At 39.9% G+C, this 22,172-nt stretch overlaps 1 protein-coding gene across 1 annotated transcript in view; it reads left to right on the top strand.

Moving 5' to 3' along the window:
- Window positions 1–22,172, top strand: part of LOC126183882 (zinc finger FYVE domain-containing protein 26) — a 329,860-nt gene that overhangs the window by 35,329 nt on the left and 272,359 nt on the right. The window contains exons 5-6 of the mRNA XM_049926187.1: window positions 6,602–6,929; window positions 13,499–13,782. Coding sequence (XP_049782144.1) covers window positions 6,602–6,929; window positions 13,499–13,782 — 612 coding nt within the window. The remainder of the gene's footprint in view (window positions 1–6,601; window positions 6,930–13,498; window positions 13,783–22,172) is intronic.

Genomic DNA, 22,172 nt, shown 5'->3' with positions numbered 1-22,172 from the left:
CATGTATTCTTTCGTGTTTGCTGCTATCTCATTTAAATCCTGTCTGCCTAATAAACTACGAAACTAGTGTGAGACAACAGCAAACGTGGGAGAATATACATATAATGTCATGTATATTTGTATTATTCTTATGCCTAATAGTGATACAGTCAGAAATGAAGCACGGCAATTGACTAGATTTTTAAACCTAAGATGACTAACTTCTGTGCAGAATGTAATGTACGAAAGAGGCGTCTGCAAAGATTTTCAAACGGAGAAAATTTTTTAGCTAAACTCTCGTTGAGAACATCACTACCATATGCAATCTATTATTTGGTTCTTGTTGATCATTATCAAAGAAAGCAGCAGTGTAAGTAACAACAAATAGCAGTCTCTTGCCATTGTTTCGCTAATGAGACAATTCCTCTCTTTTTTTAATTGTAAGCGGCGGTAGGGCGCACAAAAGAAAGCCATGCCGCGAGCGGCGACAGGTCGTAAACACACATCATCAGAATGCGACAAACAGTGCATGACACAATTCAATAATGCATTTTCAGCTAGAGTGACGTAACAAAGAAAAATAAGCAATTGATTCAAACCAGACAAAGCATGTGAAAAAGGAAGGGTACCCATATAAATATGGATGGAGCGCCTGACGCATAGCAATGACTACCTGGTAAAGCTTAACTGCTAAGCTTACGACTCGAACCAAACTACTGTAGCTGTATCGTCATTCATTCGACCTAAATTGTGTCTCATATTACAATGAACCAGCTTTGTTTCGATTTGGAGGTGCGGCCTAAAACATTTCTCTTCCCTTGAATTTCGAGTCTCAAATTTCAGGTGCGGCTTAGATTCGGGAATTTTTTTTTCCTTGATTTCGAGTCTCATTTTTCAGGTGCGGCTTAGATTCGAGTGCGGCTTAGATTTGAGTAAATACGGTATCACTTCAACATCATTTCCTGCATCAAGATGATTGAAAAGGCATGGGAAGTGGTTACCAAGAGAACTCTTGCTTCTGCTTGGAAGAAGCTTTGGCTAGAGTATGTTGTTGAATGTGACTCTGAGGCATTTGAGTCAGTACCTGTGGAGCCTGTAGTCAATGAGATTGTGTTTTTGGCCAAGAGCATGGGACAAGAAGTGGATAACGATGATAGCAATTCTTTTTATGTAAATAATCAAGAATGTAATGATGTTTTGTTGTGTTAATTTTTGTATGATAACCGTATAATTTAGTAACATAGCCACTCCTCAATTATTGCTCAATCAAGTATGGCAGGTGGCCAAAATCATGTTTATGTACCCCTAACTCTTTTGAACAGTTGTATTAATGACTTATTCAATATAAAATACACAAGAGAGAAAGTATTTGTAGCTGAATAAAACTTCCTTAACTATCTACAGAAAGTGTTGACTATTTTCAGTAGCTTTAAAGGAATAGAAAAAAGAAAAATAAACATAAGATTTTGAAAACTAACATGAAAGGCATACCTTTTACACTCTACTTTTATTTTTTACTGCAATTAATTGCTCACAGTAAAATAGGGTCTTGTCACTACACTGTTGTACTTGTTTGTCAAATATGTGCAAATTGAACAAATACAAGTCACTGTTAATAAATAGTAGAGGTATGCGATTTTCCTTAATTCTCTCTCTTTACATCATCACATGTTTATTGTAATAAAACTATTATGGATATGCGACTGTGTGTTATTATGCAACCAATGTTTGAGCAAATAAATTATATACACACATTTTCCTCATGCCTCTATTTGTCTGTTAGGAAAAACTGCATCAAAATCCTGACAGCTATTGGTGAGATTAGCCTTCGCATACAGACAGAAAAACATGATGGGGAATTTAATTTGTAATATGTGGAGCTATATATAGATTATGGTCAAGCTTCGCTGCACTCTGGAGTGTCAGTGACTGTTTACTGCTTTTCCTGAAAGATACTGCCTCTTCTGCAGCTGACCAACCCATAGCTTGAAATGTCCCTCCAAACACCAGTTACATATGGAACAGATAACAGTGGTATACTGCACACTCGTCACTTCTATAATTACAAATTTAGTACACAAACCTTCCTTGTGAATCAGTCTGTTTGTTAGTGAAAACCATCTGAAGATAATTATAGGAGTGAAAGACATTTGAAAAATGTCAGTTTCCCTATACACAGCTGCTTTTGGAATAGACATTGTTCATGCATGAGTGTACTAATTTTATTGCATATGTTAATAATCAATAGAGCCTTCATTTGAAGTGACATATTTTATATCAGTGACAAATGCAAAGTCAGCTACCCATTCACTCTCACTCATTCTGGGCTCTGTCTCCCCTTCCTTCCCATAAACAGGGTGATTATTTCCTTCTGGATTGCGAAGAACATGTCAAGAACTTAGTCTTGTGCAAGCCATCTACACACTATAGAAGTTATGTTGTCATATGCCCTTTGAACCTCTTTTCATAATTCAGTTTTTGTTTTATAATTAAAGCTGTCAGCAACCCAAAGATTGATTAGAATAGTACAGAGTTGTACTAGGCATTGTCCTGCTGTCGCCTTCTGCTGATCTTTGACCAGACTTACCTATCAATGTATAGGGTACTTAAAGTTTAATGTGGATTCTGAACCATGGTGCAACTCAACATTTTTCATGTCAACAAACATTTCCATAGCTGAAAGAATTGGTAAGTGACAGATAAAAATCCTAGGAACGTCTGAGTATTGAGCCTGACACGGTTGGTTCTGTGATCTGGCACTTTACCACTGAGCCACATCATATGTGATTCAAAACCTTGTTGAAAATTCTCGATGATGATGATGCTCATTTTAAGTAAATATTTTTCCATCAACTTCTGTTTCCAACAGCACCTGATACTCGGTTTGTTCTCCTTATTTTCTGTCAGCTCCTTGAACTTTAGCATTAATAAGATAGGGTAGATTTATGTTTGTCTTCCAAAGTTCTTCAGTACGCTGCATTAAACTCCCTCCTTATACACCGTCCCTTTGTGTAAAAGGGCTTGATAAGGTGCATGATCTATTTTCAAATTTTGTTGGCTTTGTATGTGTCTAGGGGCAATCATAAGTGTTGCATTACGCTGTTATTTTCTGTTAACTTCCTATGAATTGAGTAAATTGCAGGCAGGATTACGGTTGGTGAAATGAAGAAATGTCCTTAGCACATGCTGGTTCAGTGCAGCAAATGTCTCATTGAACCCATGATTAATTCTGTGTGTGTATGCCATGACAGATAGAATCATAAGCATGATCGAGAATGGACAAAGTCCAGCTCACAGCATCGCTGTTCAGAGTTAATATGACACAAAATCAGTTCTAGGTAACTTTTCAAACTCTATGAATTTATGCTGAAATTTTACAAGTCCTTAAAATTAGTGCTCCAGTTCAAAGTTCATGAACCTACACAGAATTTCTATAGATTTCATCTGTTGTTGCAAAACCTATAAAATTACAAGTACTGTACATATTACTATAAAAACTGTGCATCTAAACATTTCACATGACTCATACTTGCATGATGATTCCTTTGATGTGTTGAAAAGTATCAGTTTCCTTGTTTTTTTAAAAATCAGAAAATCTAGCATAATGTTTTTCGTTGGTTGTACATGAACTTTATAAAGAATAAAAATTGCATTTAACTTACTGCTACTAGAAGTATTACAATGAACCAGGGATAGAATTTCACCAGAAGTTATGTAGTGGCATGAGTTTTTTGCTGGCGTCCTTGGTGTTGGGCTTAGTTAATCTTATTTACTGAAGTGGTCAAAATTGGCATTATTTATTCTTATGTACTTTAAACTTATGGAGAATGAAAGCTCTGCAGATAACTACTGTGGTCCATTATCTATTACAATACTTAGTGCTGTAAACTTTATTTTGCACTAGAATGTGTTTTTCTCCTCTCAGAATGAACCCAAGTTGTATTTCATTAATAGAAATTCTGAAGGAAGGTATTCGTGGATAGTGCTGTTCAAAAGCTGTCAGTGCACTTACTTCATTAAGATCACTTAAAATGTTTAGAAGTTATTAATTTTTCAAGGTAATAGGCACAACCATATTTTCCGTTGTCCATATCTAAAGTATTTACAGAGTGGGTATGTAGCCATCATTCCTCACCTCATTTCTCTCTTTCATGTGACACCATTGCCTATTCTGCATCTTTATAAATATAGATATTCTTTATGTGGTAGCCAGAAATAATCCATGACCTCTGAGTTTTTACTATGGTGGCACCCCTCACACTGCGCATTCCTTCATGGCCCACATATTTTGCCATTAGCATTGGGTGTGATGTGAACTGCTATTCAAAAGATACACTATGTGATCAAAAGTATCAGGACACCCCCAAAAACATATGTTTTTCATATTAGGTGCATTATGCTGCCACCTACTTCCAGGTACTCCATTTCACTAACCTCAGTAGTCATTGGAGATTGTGAGAGAGCAGAACGTGACACTCCACAAAACTCACGGACTTCAAAGATGGTCAGGTGATTGGGTGTCACTTGTGTTATACATCTGTACGTGAGGTTTCCACATTCCCAAACATCCCCAGGTCCACTGTTTCCGATGTGGTAGTGAAGTGGAAACGTCATGGGACAAGTACACCACAAAAGCATACAGGCCAACCTCCTCTGTTGACTGACAGAGACCACCGACAGTTGAAGAGGGTCGTAATGTGTAATAGGCAGACATCTATCCAGACCATCACACAGGAATTCCAAACTGCATCAGGATCCTCTGCAAGTACTATGACAGTTAGGCAGGAGGGAAGAAAACTTGGACTTCATGGTAGAGCAGCTGCTCATATGCCACACATCACGCAGATAAATGCCAAACGATGCCTCTTTTGGTGTAAGGAGTGTAAACATTGGATAATTGAATAGTGGAAAAATGTTGTGTGAAGTGACGAATCACGGTACACAATGTGGTGATCCAATGGCAGGGTGTGGGTGTGGTGAATGCCCGGTGAACGTCATCTGCCAGTGTGTGCAGAGCCAACAGTAAAATTTTGAGGTGATGGTATTATGGTGTCGTCATGTTTTTCATGTAGGGGGCTTGCACCCACTGTTGTTTTGCATGGCACTATCACATCACAGGCCTACATTGATGTTTTAAGCACCTTCTTGCTTCCCACTGTTAAAGAGCAATTCGGGGATGGCGATAGCGTCTTTTAACCTGTTCAGAATGCATGGCCTGTGGCAGAGTGGTTACATGACAATAACATCCCTGTAATGGACTCTCCTGCACAGATCCATAACCTGAAACCTATAGAACACGTTTGGGATGTTTTGAAACACCAACTTCATGCCAGGTGTCAAAGACCGACATCAATACCTCTCCTCAGTGCAGCACTCTGTGAAGACTGGGCTGCCATTCCCCAAGAAAACTTCCAGCACCTGACTGGATGTATGCATGCAAGAGTGGAAGCTGTTATCAAGGCTAAGGGTTGGCCAACACCATATCGAATTCCAGCATTACTAATGGACGGTGCCATGAACTTGAAAGTCATTTTCAGCCATGTGTCCGGATGCTTTTGCTTTTGATCACATAGTGCATAGTGTAGCTCCACTTGCTACCACCCCCCCCCCCCTCCTTTTCCCCCCACCCCCCGCCCCAGCAAGCTGTGCTCACCTGTGTTAGGATTCTTGCCTCATTGCATCATCTGTCAATCCAGCACACATGCAGTCATTCACAGCTTGTGCTTCCAATCTTCAAGATTAAGATTTGAAGCAGTTACCCACCAATCTTCTGTTTCTGTGGTTACTCTAGATAGAACCTGTTTTCCATGGAAAGATTAGAACAGACAACAATCACTAATACAAATGTGTCTAATCCAAAAAAGAATGGAGACTACATTTGTGAAAGAAGCTCTTAAAACAAAGGCAAGTTGATTACTGTTTCATGATTGTTATAGACAAAAGATGAAGAACATATTTTGCTAAATACTACTACAGTCTCTTGGTGCAAACAACCACATATTTGGAGAAGCTGACACAAAGTGATGTGGTGCAGTGATTAAGACATGAGATTCAAATTTGGGAATATCACCCATCCCATTCTTATCCAGCTATGAAGATAAAGGTTTTCCATGGCCTCCTTCAAAAACAGCAGCAACCTATTTCCTCCTTCATTTCAATTCAGTGTAGCATGTCCCCCCCCCCCCCCCACTCTCTCTCTCTCTCTCTCTCTCTCTCTCTCTCTCTCTCTCTCTCTCTCTCCCCCTCTCCCCCCCCCTCTCCCCCTCTCCCCAAGTGATTGAGGTTGTTGAATATGTGTGAAGGATAATCTTATTCATTATCTGTGTTTCTTATGTGTGATAAAAATAATATGCATTCCAACAGTGTGTTGAGTCCAAGATGCACAAAATAACAACAAAATCTGGATACCTTTATATCTTAGTATGAGTTAGTTATTAGAAAATGTTTGAAAAATAATATCTCTTTTTTACATGAATATACCATGCATAGGAAATGCTTTATCACAAGCAACTGGCATAAAATAGTGAAATTTTAAATGAATCGTGTGTGAATTACTGATAAAAGTGATATAGTGACAGTTTCTTCCCTTCTTTTTGTGTCTAATATTTGATATTTTTTACAGGTATTAGTCAGGGTGTTTATGACTGTTCACCTCCAGAAGTGTACTATGTAACTAAACCAAAGCAATGGCTAAAGCAAGAGAGTTTAAAATCTAAAAGAAGATGTTCTCTTACTGAACAATCACACAATTGGAGCAGTTATATTGCTGATAATGGTTTTGTGAACAACAGATGCATAGTTCGGGATCTATTGTTTTGTTTAAAAGAATGCTTAGAAGAGACCAGCACTTTGTATTATAAATCACGTGCATCTGGTTCTAGAGAAACATTACATTGTAAAGCTGTGCCTTCCTCTGTGACTGATGAAACTCTTCCAAATCGTTTACACAGGTATGTGGTATGTGGAGTCTTTTGTGCACTGTATACCTAAATTGTTGCACGTATTTCAGGAATGAAAAAGGTGTTTGTAATGTACTTAATTTTTGTGTTTTGTTCTTCACTTTATCAAAACTAGGAAGCTTATCGGTTGTAATGCATGTCCTGCATGCACGCGCGCAACTCCTCCTCCCCCCCACACACACAAACACAAAAGTGCAAAATGACCAACAGATTTAACTTCATTATCACGTAATGAGGAGGTACTGGATGGAGTTGGGGAGAAGAGGAAATTGTCGCACAACCTGACTAAAGGAAGGGACCGGTTGGTAGGACATGTTCTGAGGCATCAAGGGATCACTGACTTAGTATTGGAGGGAATCGTGGAAGGTAAAATCGTAGAGGGAGACAAAGAGATGAATACACAAAGCAAATTGAGAAGGATGTAGGTTGCAGCAGTTACTCGGAGATGAAGAAGCTCGCACAGGATAGAGTAGTATGGCGATCTTCATCAAACTTGTCGCTGGACTGAAGACCACAACAACAACAACAAGAACGTGATACAAAAGCAATAATTAGGGTAACAATTGTTTTTAAGCAAAAATAATGTTCTTTATAGTTGTTGTTGTTGTTGTTGTGGTCTTCAGTCCTGAGACTGGTTTGATGCAGCTCTCCATGCTACTCTATCCTGTACAAGCCTCTTCATCTCCCAGTACCTACAGCAACCTATATGCTTCTGAATCTGCTTAGTGTATTCATCTCTTGGTCTCCCTCTACGATTTTTACCCTCCACACTGCCCTCCAATACTAAATTGGTGATCCCTTGATGCCTCAGAACATGTCCTACCAATCGATCTCTTATTCTAGTCAAGTTGTGCCACAAACTTCTCTTCTCCCCAATTCTATTCAATAATTCCTCATTAGTTATGTGATCTACCCATCTAATCTTCAGCATTCTTCTGTAGCACCACATTTCAAAAGCTTCTATTCTCTTCTTGTCCAAACTATTTATCGTCCATGTTTCACTTCCATACATGGCTACACTCCATACCAATATTTTCAGAAATGACTTCCTGACACTTAAATCTATACTCGATGTTAACAAATTCCTCTTCTTCAGAAACACTTTCCTTGCCATTGCCAGTCTACATTTTATATCCTCTCTACTTTGACCATCATCAGTTATTTTGCTCCCCAAATAGCAAAACCCCTTTACTACTTTAAGTGTCTCATTTCCTAATCTAATTCCCTCAGCATCACCCGACTTAATTCGACTACATTCCATTATCCTCGTTTTGCTTTTGTTGATGTTCATCTTATATCCACCTTTCAAGACACTGTCCATTCCGTTCAACTGCTCTTCCAAGTCCTTTGCTGTCTCTGACAGAATTACAATGTCATCGGCGAACCTCAAAGTTTTTATTTCTTCTCCATGGATTTTAATACCTACTCCAAATTTTTCTTTTGTTTCCTTCACTGCTTGCTCAATATACAGATTGAATAACATCGGGGATTGGCTACAGCCCTGTCTCACTCCCTTCCCAACCACTGCTTCCCTTTCATGCCCCTCGATTCTTATAACTGCCACCTGGTTTCTGTACAATTTGTAAATAGCCTTTCTCTCTCTGTATTTTACCCCTGCCACCTTCAGAATTTGAAAGAGAGTATTCCAGTCAACATTGTCAAAAGCTTTCTCTAAGTCTACAAATGCTAGAAACATAGGTTTGCCCTTCCTTAATCTAGCTTCTAAGATGAGTCGTAGGGTCAGTATTGCCTCACATGTTCCAACATTTCTACAAAATCCAAACTGATCTTCCCTGAGGTTGGCTTCTACTAGTTTTTCCATTCTTCTGTAAAGAATTCGCGTTAGTATTTTGCAGCTGTGACTTATTAAACTGATAGTTCGGTAATTTTCACATCTGTCAACACCTGCTTTCTTTGGGATTGGAATTATTATATTCTTCTTGAAGTCTGAGGGTATTTCGCCTGTTTCATACATCTTGCTCACCAGATGGTATAGTTTTGTCAGGACTTGCTCTCCCAAGGCCGTCAGTAGTTCCAATGGAATTTTGTCTACTCCGGGGGCCTTGTTTCGACTCAGGTCTTTCAGTGCTCTGTCAAACTCTTCACGCAGTATCGTATCTCCCATTTCATCTTCATCTACATCCTCTTCCATTTCCATAATATTGTCCTCAAGTACATCGCCCTTGTATAGACCTTCTATATACCCCTTCCACCTTTCTGCTTTCCCTTCTTTGCTTAGAACTGGGTTTCCATCTGAGCTCTTTATGTTCATGCAAGTGGTTAACTCTTATCTCAAGGTCTATTTAATTTTCCTGTAGGCAGTATCTATCGTACCCCTAGTGAGATAAGCCTCTACATCCTTACATTTGTCTTCTAGCCATCCCTGCTTAGCCATTTTGCACTTCCTGTCGATCTCATTTTTGAGACGTTTGTATTCCTTTTTGCCTGCTTCATTTACTGCATTTTTATATTTTCGCCTTTCATCAATTAAATTCAATATTTCTTCTGTTACCCAAGGATTTCTACTAGTCCTCGTCTTTTTACCTACTTGATCCTCTGCTGCCTTCACTACTTCAATTCTTTATAGTAAATGCTCAGTATGTCAGCCATCATTCATCAACAATAACTGTAGCCAAGGGACAATTTTGTTAACACTGCTGTACTGCATATCAGAAGGTAGGATGAGAAATTGCCATAGGATGTCATCTTTTAGCATCTCTAATGAGCTCGGATGATCACAGTAGACATGAAACTTCAGGTAACCCCAGGAGCAATAGTTTCACAGATTTAGGTCTGAGGATCTGGGAGGCCAAGCATGACAGAAGTAGCAGCTCAGCCCATGATGGAAGTTAGCAGGGTTGGTGGAGCGGTTTATTACTCTGAGATTTATTCCACCTGACTACCATTATGACTAAGCCCAATGCTAGAATATGATAAAACATGAGTTGCATACTGTGTATCGAAGCCAGTGGTTAGTCACTTGATAACCTTGGTGCCACACTGATTGTATCAAATAGGGCACGCAGTGGGCCAACATCCACCTAACATTTGTTACATCTCGTAAGCACCACAAACCATGACATTTATATTTCTCGAAGATGTTTGGCTCTTGAAGGGAGTCTCACTCTCCCACTCTCGATGCTACTCACTGTAAGCAATCTTGGGAAGCAGCAAATCAACCAAATAATATTGTCATAAAAAATGGTGTTGCAGCAAATAAGAACACGTACCTACCGTGATAGGTGAAATATAATTCAGAGGCGCAGTGTCCTCCGATAAAGCACATGTTACAACTGCAAGAGATCACTATTACAGTGATGTCTAGCACCTGTAGTTAATCCGAGGGCACACAAATGACAGAGTATCAATCTAATGTCTTCACTTACACGCCTCGTGATGACACATCTCTCATTTATGTTCATAAATTATCTTCACAATGAATCAAGCTGTCCTTCAGAACAATGCAATATACGTTAGCCCCTTCAAGAACAATATGTCTTCTCTCTACGTACATAGAATTTACATACCGGTTTCACTTACGAGTTAAACAATTAATTTTCCACTGCCACACAGGACTTCTAATGATGCAACTACAACAAACACTCATATGCCTGAACATTACCACATTACACAATGAATGTAGATTGGTTTACCCATGATCATGAGACAGCATCTTCATTGAGATATGCAGTTCTACCATTGTTCTAAAATTCATCACAGTTCCAATGAGCCTTTGTATCACACAATCAAAATCACTGCCTCGTGTACACTGGTGCATTAAATTGTGGAATAACCTGTTGCTACTCAACTGCTGTTCCAGCGGTGCCTGGAAAGCCATTTGTACTGTAAAAGTACTCACTGACCGAATAAAGTTAGCATTTCATTGGAGTGGTTAGATACGGGTTTGTCCATGATGAAAGACCCAGAGCAACTCTCCAGACTAAAAGCGCCAATGCCAAAACTAGCGCTCCCCTCCACTTGATTCGTACCTCTGTGCCGATGAGTAATCATGTCACTACTCATTTTAAAAACTAATGAAAGAAAATAGCATGTAAGACAGGAGATAGCTTTTTTAACCCCTGTCATCAATTATGTGCTTTAGATTACATTAAAAATATATTTTTCTTAACCTGAAGGGTTAAGAGCAAGTGGGACTATTTTCTCTTGATGCCAATATCTCACAATCTTGCAATATCGCCATCTTCTACGACGGGAGGGGGGGCTCAGCAATCACAAGCCTGCATGCTTACTACACTGAAATTGTTCTAGGAGGTACTAGAAACCTATCATTTTCCCACACAGCTGGCACTCCCATCTACATCCGGCGATGTCAACCAGTGTGCTTTCCAACTCCAGATGTCTCAGAGCCTTCTGTACTGACACTGGACTCGCGTTCGGGAGGATGACGGTTCAATACTGCGTCCGGCCATCCTGATTTAGGTTTTCCGTGATTTCCCTAAATCACTCCAGGCAAATGCCGGGATGGTTCCTTTCAAAGGGCACGGCCGACTTCCTTCCGCATCCTTCCCTAATGTGATGAGACCGATGACCTCGCTGTCTGGTCTCCTTCCACAAAAACAACCAACCTTCTATACTGATCATTCGACATATGCCTGCCCACTGCTTTCTGCATACACTCATTTACATTTAATTTGATTTATAACAAAAATATATTAATTCATGTCACTTTCTGGCTGGCATGAATTATTTTGGTTTAAATTTGAGTGAAGCCCTTAGGTTATTGTTATTGTTAATATTATTATTATTAAAATTGTTACTGAAGCCTTTAAATAAAATTGCAAAATGGAGTGGGTATATTTATACAGTACTAAGTAATGTAGTTGCTACGTTACAACAATCATCTCCAAATTATCTGCACAAGAAATCTTTCACACACATAGCAATGTAGGATGGAGTGCCATCCTGCAAAAAAGTCCAGCAGGTGTTAATGAGCCAGGTAACAGTGTATCTCACACCCATCACGCTGACAGTTTGAAAAGCATCAGCCTGCATTTTGTCGAAGAAAATGGATCTGATCATGACTGATGTCGTAAATACACACCATACCGTGACTTTCTCACCATGCAATGGAGTTTCCATGACTGTTCTAGGATTTTCGGTTGCCCAAATTCTTTAGTTGTAGGCACTGACAGACCCTCGGAGTGTGAAATGAGCTTTGTTGGTCCACAACATCTTAGACATCCTATCGTCATCTACCCCCATCTTTTGAAGTGACCACACCACACATGCTCCCCACGTCACAAAATTGTTGGCCAACAATTCATTGCAACACTGGATTTTCTTATGTATAGCATTGGAGGGTATGCTTTAGTGCTCTTCAAACAGTACTGCATGGAATTGTGGTGCGAAGTGTGACTTCACGAGCCCTGATTTCACCATGTAGAGATGAATCTGTTAAAGTCTCCATTTCTTCTTGAACTGTCAGAGCAGGAGTAGCACTTCTGTCTCATCACCCACTATGGAGCCAGTCTTCTAAACAACCTGTGGCTTCAAACTTTATGATTATTTTCTTAACAGCAACTGTTGTCACAGTATGTGTACCCACTTGAATATCCTTCTTATGGTGATATGATTGTGACCACCAATCAACTGTCCACCCAAACGAATGGTCACCTACAAACTATGGCCAAGAACAGGGTTGACCACCTACTAGCAGAACATACAGTTGACTACATGTTTGATTTCAGCAACTGCCATTTGGATCCTTTCCCCCAGTACCAGCCGTTCTGGTCTACATATTTAGGAGTTATCCTTGTGACACATTCTTTGTTACTGAAACCCTCCTGTCATTGAACTCTGCTAAACCCCTGCCGCACACCCACCTCCACCCTGACCCAGGACCCTCACATAACTAATTATACATGCCCTCCCTTCTTCCCATAGTATTCCCTCCCTATGTTCTGTCACCGCCTCCCAATGCACTCCTCCACATCATCATCGTCATCATCATCATCATCCTCGTCATCATCATGTGCTGCATGAACGAACTGGTTACAGTGTCTGCGTGGCACATTCCTATACTATGAGCCAGGTGCATCTTCTCCTGCATTTCTATCCCGTATGCATTCTGCCTCCCACCAATCCATCAACTACCCTTCTCCAACCCTCCCTCTCATTTCCTGTCTTCCTTCTCCCTTTGCCCATTCCAAGCAACAAACCTTTCGTTCCATTTTACGTATATAAACGCAATAACAGCATTGTGTGTTCATCCTGCACGTTGTAGCTGTACAGGTAGGTATTTATACATAATCTGTGTGTACGTGTTTGTATATAATCTCTCTCTCTCTCTCTCTCTCTCTCTCTCTCTCTGTGTGTGTGTGTGTGTGTGTGTGTGTGTGTGTGTGCTGTAGTTCAAAAACAGAACTTTCCTGAAAGTTGGCAGCTGGCAAAGTTTTCAGTCATATTTGTGTTCCTGTTGACAACTCAATGCCACTACTATATGGTGAGTTGTTATCTTTACTCCTAAATTATTAACAAACATGTAAGTTCACGTGTTCCTTTATAATGTGAATGAATGATAGTTCCATATTAATTTACAGGTTATCACAGTACATAAGTGAGGCAGCATGGAGACTTCAAGTCTTAACTGATGACAAGTTTGTAAATAACATAGGAAAGAGTCCTGAAATGTATGAGACCTCCATAGTAGACAGCCATTTTGATTGGCATTATCCTTGTGATGATACTACAAGTGAAAGTGACAGTGATACTAATGAAAATGAGATTGCTGCCAGAAACAAAATTAGGCACCGAAAATTTCGAAGAAAGACAAAATCCTTCACTGAAAGGTCAAGTGAGAATGGATCACAGTCAGAACCATCAGGTAAATTGGAAATAGTTTTTTTCAGTGTTAGTTGTAGTAGCAGTAGCAGTAGCAGGAACAGCAGCAACAGGCGAATCAGCAAGAGCAGATTTGAATTATTTCGCTTAAGATACATGTCTACAGTAACTGCATTCTCAAAGTTCTTTTCCTGATACATTTTTATACTTAAACTGTATGTATTTTCTGTCAAAATTAATCAGTCATAATGAAATTTAGTTTATATTTGAACAATTTTCACTGATCCTTTGTAACTTGTCTCTGCAACCCACCTTCAGAGTGTAATTATTTTTGAATCAAGATATAGAGTAATGACTCCATAACATTGACTTGAGAATGATTATGATCCTCTCTAACTTTTGACGCTGATACTCCTCTTATTGTCACCAACTCTACAGCAGTTTGAATACTGGTGGCTCCTGTATCTCTCCTCTCTCTCTCTCTCTCTCTCTCTCTCTCTCTCTCTCTCTCTCTCTCTCTCTCTCTCTCTTCCATCTATCCATGTATCTCATTCCCTCAATGATAGCGTACAGTTCTCTTACCTCAAGTGCATTCCTGCAGCAAGCCAAGCACGTTGACAGACAGGGACTGTTATTACCTCCAGGTAGTGGTGCAATAACGTATACAGTATTTGAAATACGTGTCTATAGACTTTGAGCTGGCATCTCTATATAGTAATTCAGGATGGTCAAAATAAAACTGGCACAGAAATTAAGCTCCAATCTTAATTTGTAAAGGGGCTGACTGTCTGTATCACATACACAAAAAAATTAATTCTAGAAGGTCCCATGTTTTAGTGCTATTACAAGAGAAAAAAAAAACTTTACTGTAGGAACCATTACCATGTAAGAATAATTTTAAGATAGTAAGGGCAGCTACTGTGAAATACAGTTTTTCAGTGGGTATTATTAATGGTGTGCCAGACAGTATGCTTCTTTACAAACAAATCAAGATCACAGCATGACATGTCACTGCTCAAGACCAATCTTAAAACTACAAAATGTACCAGGAAAAAAAATGTTCCAAATCACTGACAGAACTTAAAAAGCACACATTGTTCTGAATTTTTTAACTTGTGCGTGACATTTGTAAGAATAAAAATGTAGGTACTTTTCATAATGGTCTGATATGATACCAAAATCATATATGCTTGGTGCTCCACAGCTTGTATTTATTATGAGACATCTTTCTGTACACCATTAACTGCGTGGAAAAATATTTAATTGACTGGTATTGGGGAATATAGGGCATATATTGTGTACGTCTACATCAAGCAATGTGTGTTTCAAAAATGAAATCCATACTCTGTTAAAATTGATGTGGCTCTTCATGCCACACAAGTTTCAAGTGTATATGTTATTGCTGTCAAATACTAAACCACTACGCTTTTAGAAGGCAAAGAACATTTACACAACAGCCAGTGTAGTGGTCAGTTAAATATCTTTGATACAGCTCATGGTGTACAGCAAGATGTCTTTTAAGGATTGCTGACACAATGCTCAACCAGCTGCTGAACTAACTGATTGTATTACTTTGCTGGATTGTTCTGCAGGTTATTGTTCACATGAACATCATTTTCTAGTGTTGAGACTCATTTTGGATAGTTTCCTAATGATCACTTTACTGCTTCGATTGTGATGTATGAAGAATCTGAAAACAATTTTCATTCCAGTTTTATTTTGGCATACTTTAATTCTCATTTCATTTATCAAGAGGCATTTGTACTCAAATTTCATAATTGAGTTGCAGCATATAAACAAACAAACACAGCTGATTTGCACTGGTGTAAAATGTCTCACGAGGGGACTTTAGAACTTCATCTGAAGTGACTTTATCCTGTATAACAGTGTTAGATGCACAGATCTGCTGAATTTGAAGTGAGCATTACTTATTAGAGTGTTTAGTATAGGATACGAAATTTCACTGTGGTGTCATTATTCCATGAGCATTTTCTTAAAAGTTCAGTCATGTTCCATTTTGTGTAGTTCCTAGAACCACTTCATCGATTCACTACTAACCACTCTGTGGGGAATATCTTTTTCCAAATTTCAGGAAAAATGGAAAAAAGTACAGGCTGTTTCAGGAGGAAAAGTAAATATTATAGAATTTGGCAGTATAAAATAATTTGAATTACACATTCTTTACAACATATGTCCAGCTGGTTACACAGACATATTCTCATTTCATGTGTTAATACTCCAGGTGCTATGGATTTATTGATCCTTTGTAATTCCTGTTGTGATATTCAAGTTGTGAAGTTGCACTTGGATTCACAAAATTGAATTTTCAAATGTGTTGGTGATTTGTTGGCCAAGTCTACTATATTGTTCAAGCAAACTGCATGTATTTATAGATTCAGAGTGTGCCAATATGCTATCTGTGTATGGGTTTTGTAATAGAAATGCTATTGCTGCTTGTAGAGAATATGGCAGATGATTTCCTAATTGCATAGTGCCAGAGTAAACAGTGCTTGTTCAAGTTTTCACTGAACTGTGTGCAGTGCCAATCATATTTCATGTGAATGCACAAATGAGGAGAGTTTTTATGAAGTAGAAGACCTTATTCAGGTGGTAGAATGTAGTACTTCAAAAAGCACATGCAGAATTTTTGCACACATTGGTGTTCTTCATACTAGATTCTAGAATATAGTGTACATTACATATGCACACTTTCTATCCTTATGATTTACAGTGAATTCAGAACTTTTTAGAAAGAGTTGAAGGTAAACAATTAGAATTTTGTAATTGGCAAATTGCAGAATAATCCCATTAATTCAGTTTATTGATGAATCTACTTTCATCCATGATGGTTTCAGTAACACGCAAAACACACATCAGTGGACCACTTAAAACCCACATACCTTTCTGGGGACACATTTTCAAAAACACTTGTCTGTAAATGGGTGGTATAGTGCAATGGACAATGAGATGATTGGACCTACTGTGTTATAGAATCATCATACAGAGATGATTGGACCTACTGTGTTATAGAATCATCATACAGGCCCTCATTATGTAGACTTCCTTGAAAATGATCTTCCAGCATTACTGGAAGGGTTTCTTTGGCTACAAAGATGGATATATTCTGCCAGCATGACAGGGTCCTGCACATTCTAGTCATCAGATGACACATCATCTAAACCTAACATTCTGCAGAAGATGGATCAGCAGAAATGGTTATGTTTCTTGCCCACCAAAGTCATAAGACTTTACTCCTCCTGATTTTTGCCTATGGAAAAGGCAGAGAGGCAAAATCTATAAGGAAAAAGAAAAACAAGAGATGAACTGATTGTCCAGATTACAAATAATGTTGCCCTCTTAAAAGAAGGCCAAGACAATCTCCAAACAGCTACACACGGTGTGATGTGGTTCACCTGAAACATCAGCCTTCAAGTGTTCTACATATTTACTTAAACAAATAAAATTTTGGTTTAATTTGCTGACTGTTGACAAGAAGTGATTATTAAATATTTTACACAACTCTACTGGATTACTAATAAATTCATTCTCACACAAGAGAAGTGTAATATGTTGAGCACCTACATTCTGCTCTGAACTGTCACAGCTGGACAGACTTGCACTAGAATAAGAGAGACAGAAATTGTTGTCATTGGCATTATTTTCATACTTGGGTAAGGCTTTTGATTGTGTGAACCATGATATCCTAATGCAAAATTTAGAATACTCCATTACAGAATAGCAGGCACAGCAAGTTCATGATTTTTGTCTTTCTTGAATGTTAGAAAGCAGTGTGTATTATTTTTCTAATAATTTCCGGGTATGCAGCCGGATCCCGTCGACATTCTGCCACGATATTTCGGCCCAGAGACGTCCGGCCATCATCAGGTGAGTACACAACTACTGAAGAGCCCAGGTGCAGTCGCGGTATTTATGCCGAATCTCGCGCATGTGAAATGTACTGGCATCCTACAACGCATGCGTCAGGTGTTGACATGCGCAGCATAGCCGAGTTGTACGTGCTGCCCTCGGTGGTGGAAATAAAGGTTCATCTAGTCATTGAGTATCGAATGACACTGTCGATTCCGCTGTGATTGTATAATTTTAATAACAGGATTCCAATTTTTATCCAGCTGAAAGCCGTTGTCACGATTTATAAGATTATTGGCAAGACGTATTTCCACTGATTCCTTGATTACGGAATCCCAAAAACCGGAAACCGGGGATAACATTTTTGTTACATTGTATTCCATTGAATGTCCCAAAGAAATACAGTGCTCTGCTACTGCCGATTTTGACGGTTGCCGCAGACGGGTGTATCTTTCATGTTCTATACATCGTTCATGGACAGTTCTTGTCGTCTGGCCAATATATGCAGCGCCACATTCACAGGGAATTTTGTAGACGCCTGCCTTCTTCAGTTGTAAATCGTCTTTAACGGATCCAACCAGGGCCCGGTTCTTAGCTGGTGGACGAAAGATAACCTTGATTTTATTTTTCTTCAGTAATCGGCCTATTTTCGACGACACATTCCCGGCGTATGGAAGGAACGCAGTTGATTTAAAGTCATCATCTGCGTCTTCAGTGCGTTGCTTCTTGTTATGATAGTTGCGCATGGCCTTCCGTATTTGGCGAGAAGTGTAGCCATTCTCTTTGAAAACCTTCTCCAAGTGTTCTAATTCTGCGTGGAGATTTTCATCATCCGATATTATATGCGCTCGATGTATTAAGGTACTGAGAACACCGGCTGTTTGTGCTGGGTGATGGCAGCTTGACGCCTGGAGATACAGATCTGTGTGAGTCGCTTTCCTGTACACAGAATGTCCTAATGACCCATCATTTTTACGGCGTATTAGCACGTCTAGAAATGGTAAAGTGCCCTCTTTTTCAATCTCCATCGTAAATTTGACGTTCTCATGTAATGAGTTTAAGTGATGAAGGAATTTCTCCAGTTCCTGTCTGCCATGAGGCCATACAGCAAAAGTATCATCTACGTACCGCCAGAAGACTGTAGGCTTTAAAACAGCAGACTCAAGTGCTTTCTCCTCAAAGTCCTCCATAAAGAGATTAGCTACCACAGGTGACAAAGGGCTCCCCATGGCGACGCCGTCTGTTTGTTCAAAGAATTCGTCATTGAATAAAAAGTACGTTGAGGAGAGTATATGTTCAAACAAGGCCGTCATTTCTGCACTGAATAAGTTACCAATAAGATGTAATGATTCCATTAAAGGCACTTTGGTAAAAAGTGAGACCACATCAAAGCTGACTAATAAATCCGAGCTGCTAAGCTTGACATCCTTCAAGCGACTGACAAAATCCTCGGAATTACGTATATGGTGGCAACACTTACCCACATACGGCTTTAGTAACGAGGCCAGATATTTTGCTGTAGAATAGGTCGCAGCACCAATATTACTCACTATTAATCGTAGTGGGGCACCATCCTTGTGTATCTTCGGAAGACCGTAGAGTCTTGGTGGTACTGCATTGTGTGGTCTCAATCTCTTGATAACTTCTTCAGGTAGAGAACAGTCGTTCAAAAGGGTAGTAGTTTTCCTTGATATTCGGCTTGTTGGGTCCTTTTCAATTCTACGGTACATAGAATCATTTAGCTGACAATATATCTTCTCGTTGTAGGCTTCTCTTGTCAGAAGAACTGTGGCGTTACCCTTATCCGCAGGCAGTACGACTGTGCTAGTATCTTCTCTCAGGCTGTGGAGATCTGCTCTTTCAGCTGGCGAGATGTTACTCCGTTGTGGCGCACATTTCAACAACGTTCGGCAAGATTCACGTCGAATTTCGTCTGCAGAATCCACAGGGAGACGTCTAATGGCTTCCTCAATGGAACTGATGAAATCCGTTAAAGGCAGTGAGGCAGGTGTAGGAGCGAAGTTTAAACCTTTCGCAAGCACTGACATCGTCGCATCGTCAAAAGATTTCTCCGTGAGGTTCACCACGGATCGTCCAGAGATAGCTTCTTGCGGTTTTCGTGTTACGAGTTGGCTAAACTTCGCACTTTGTCTGTTCGTACTGTCCCTGTGAGCCCAGTCTGCCTTGGCCCAGGATACGCCGTCAATCCAGTCCCAACTAAGGGAAGAACATCTTGCTGAAATCTTCAGATGTAAATAATATAAATTCCTGGCGACAGCGTCTAACTCACGTCACGTAAAACGGATTCGTTCTCTTACTAAAGCCAGACTCGCCTTGCGTTTTATATTGTTGGCAGCCACACTATTAATAAAATGAACAACTCTGGCGAAAGTTGGAATCAAGTTATTGTCTCTACATTTCAGTAAAAAATTTTTAGTGAAATTACGTGAGAAAAGAGCCAGGTTGCTGTGTTCACTAAATTTTTTACTGAAATGTAGAGACAATAACTTGATTCCAACTTTCGCCAGAGTTGTTCATTTTATTAATAGTGTGGCTGCCAACAATATAAAACGCAAGGCGAGTCTGGCTTTAGTAAGAGAACGAATCCGTTTTACGCGACGTGAGTTAGACGCTGTCGCCAGGAATTTATATTATTTACATCTGAAGATTTCAGCAAGATGTTCTTCCCTTAGTTGGGACTGGATTGACGGCGTATCCTGGGCCAAGGCAGACTGGGCTCACAGGGACAGTACGAACAGACAAAGTGCGAAGTTTAGCCAACTCGTAACACGAAAACCGCAAGAAGCTATCTCTGGACGATCCGTGGTGAACCTCACGGAGAAATCTTTTGACGATGCGACGATGTCAGTGCTTGCGAAAGGTTTAAACTTCGCTCCTACACCTGCCTTACTGCCTTTAACGGATTTCATCAGTTCCATTGAGGAAGCCATTAGACGTCTCCCTGTGGATTCTGCAGACGAAATTCGACGTGAATCTTGCCGAACGTTGTTGAAATGTGCGCCACAACGGAGTAACATCTCGCCAGCTGAAAGAGCTGCTCTCCGCAGCCTGAGAGAAGATACTAGCACAGTCATACTGCCTGCGGATAAGGGTAACGCCACAGTTCTTCTGACAAGAGAAGCCTACAACGAGAAGATATATTGTCAGCTAAATGATTCTATGTACCGTAGAATTGAAAAGGACCCAACAAGCCGAATATCAAGGAAAACTACTACCCTTTTGAACGACTGTTCTCTACCTGAAGAAGTTATCAAGAGATTGAGACCACACAATGCAGTACCACCAAAACTCTACGGTCTTCCGAAGATACACAAGGATGGTGCCCCACTACGATTAATAGTGAGTAATATTGGTGCTGCGACCTATTCTACAGCAAAATATCTGGCCTCGTTACTAAAGCCGTATGTGGGTAAGTGTTGCCACCATATACGTAATTCCGAGGATTTTGTCAGTCGCTTGAAGGATGTCAAGCTTAGCAGCTCGGATTTATTAGTCAGCTTTGATGTGGTCTCACTTTTTACCAAAGTGCCTTTAATGGAATCATTACATCTTATTGGTAACTTATTCAGTGCAGAAATGACGGCCTTGTTTGAACATATACTCTCCTCAACGTACTTTTTATTCAATGACGAATTCTTTGAACAAACAGACGGCGTCGCCATGGGGAGCCCTTTGTCGCCTGTGGTAGCTAATCTCTTTATGGAGGAATTTGAGGAGAAAGCACTTGAGTCTGCTGTTTTAAAGCCTACAGTCTTCTGGCGGTACGTAGATGATACTTTTGCTGTATGGCCTCATGGCAGACAGGAACTGGAGAAATTCCTTCATCACTTAAACTCATTACATGAGAACGTCAAATTTACGATGGAGATTGAAAAAGAGGGCACTTTACCATTTCTAGACGTGCTAGTACGCCGTAAAAATGATGGGTCATTAGGACATTCTGTGTACAGGAAAGCGACTCACACAGATCTGTATCTCCAGGCGTCAAGCTGCCATCACCCAGCACAAACAGCCGGTGTTCTCAGTACCTTAATACATCGAGCGCATATAATATCGGATGATGAAAATCTCCACGCAGAATTAGAACACTTGGAGAAGGTTTTCAAAGAGAATGGCTACACTTCTCGCCAAATACGGAAGGCCATGCGCAACTATCATAACAAGAAGCAACGCACTGAAGACGCAGATGATGACTTTAAATCAACTGCGTTCCTTCCATACGCCGGGAATGTGTCGTCGAAAATAGGCCGATTACTGAAGAAAAATAAAATCAAGGTTATCTTTCGTCCACCAGCTAAGAACCGGGCCCTGGTTGGATCCGTTAAAGACGATTTACAACTGAAGAAGGCAGGCGTCTACAAAATTCCCTGTGAATGTGGCGCTGCATATATTGGCCAGACGACAAGAACTGTCCATGAACGATGTATAGAACATGAAAGATACACCCGTCTGCGGCAACCGTCAAAATCGGCAGTAGCAGAGCACTGTATTTCTTTGGGACATTCAATGGAATACAATGTAACAAAAATGTTATCCCCGGTTTCC

Source organism: Schistocerca cancellata, chromosome 4, assembly GCF_023864275.1.
Source record: "Schistocerca cancellata isolate TAMUIC-IGC-003103 chromosome 4, iqSchCanc2.1, whole genome shotgun sequence".
Lineage (NCBI taxonomy): Eukaryota > Metazoa > Arthropoda > Insecta > Orthoptera > Acrididae > Schistocerca > Schistocerca cancellata.
Note: the sequence above shows the minus strand (reverse complement) of the source record. Positions and strands in the feature narration are given on the sequence as shown.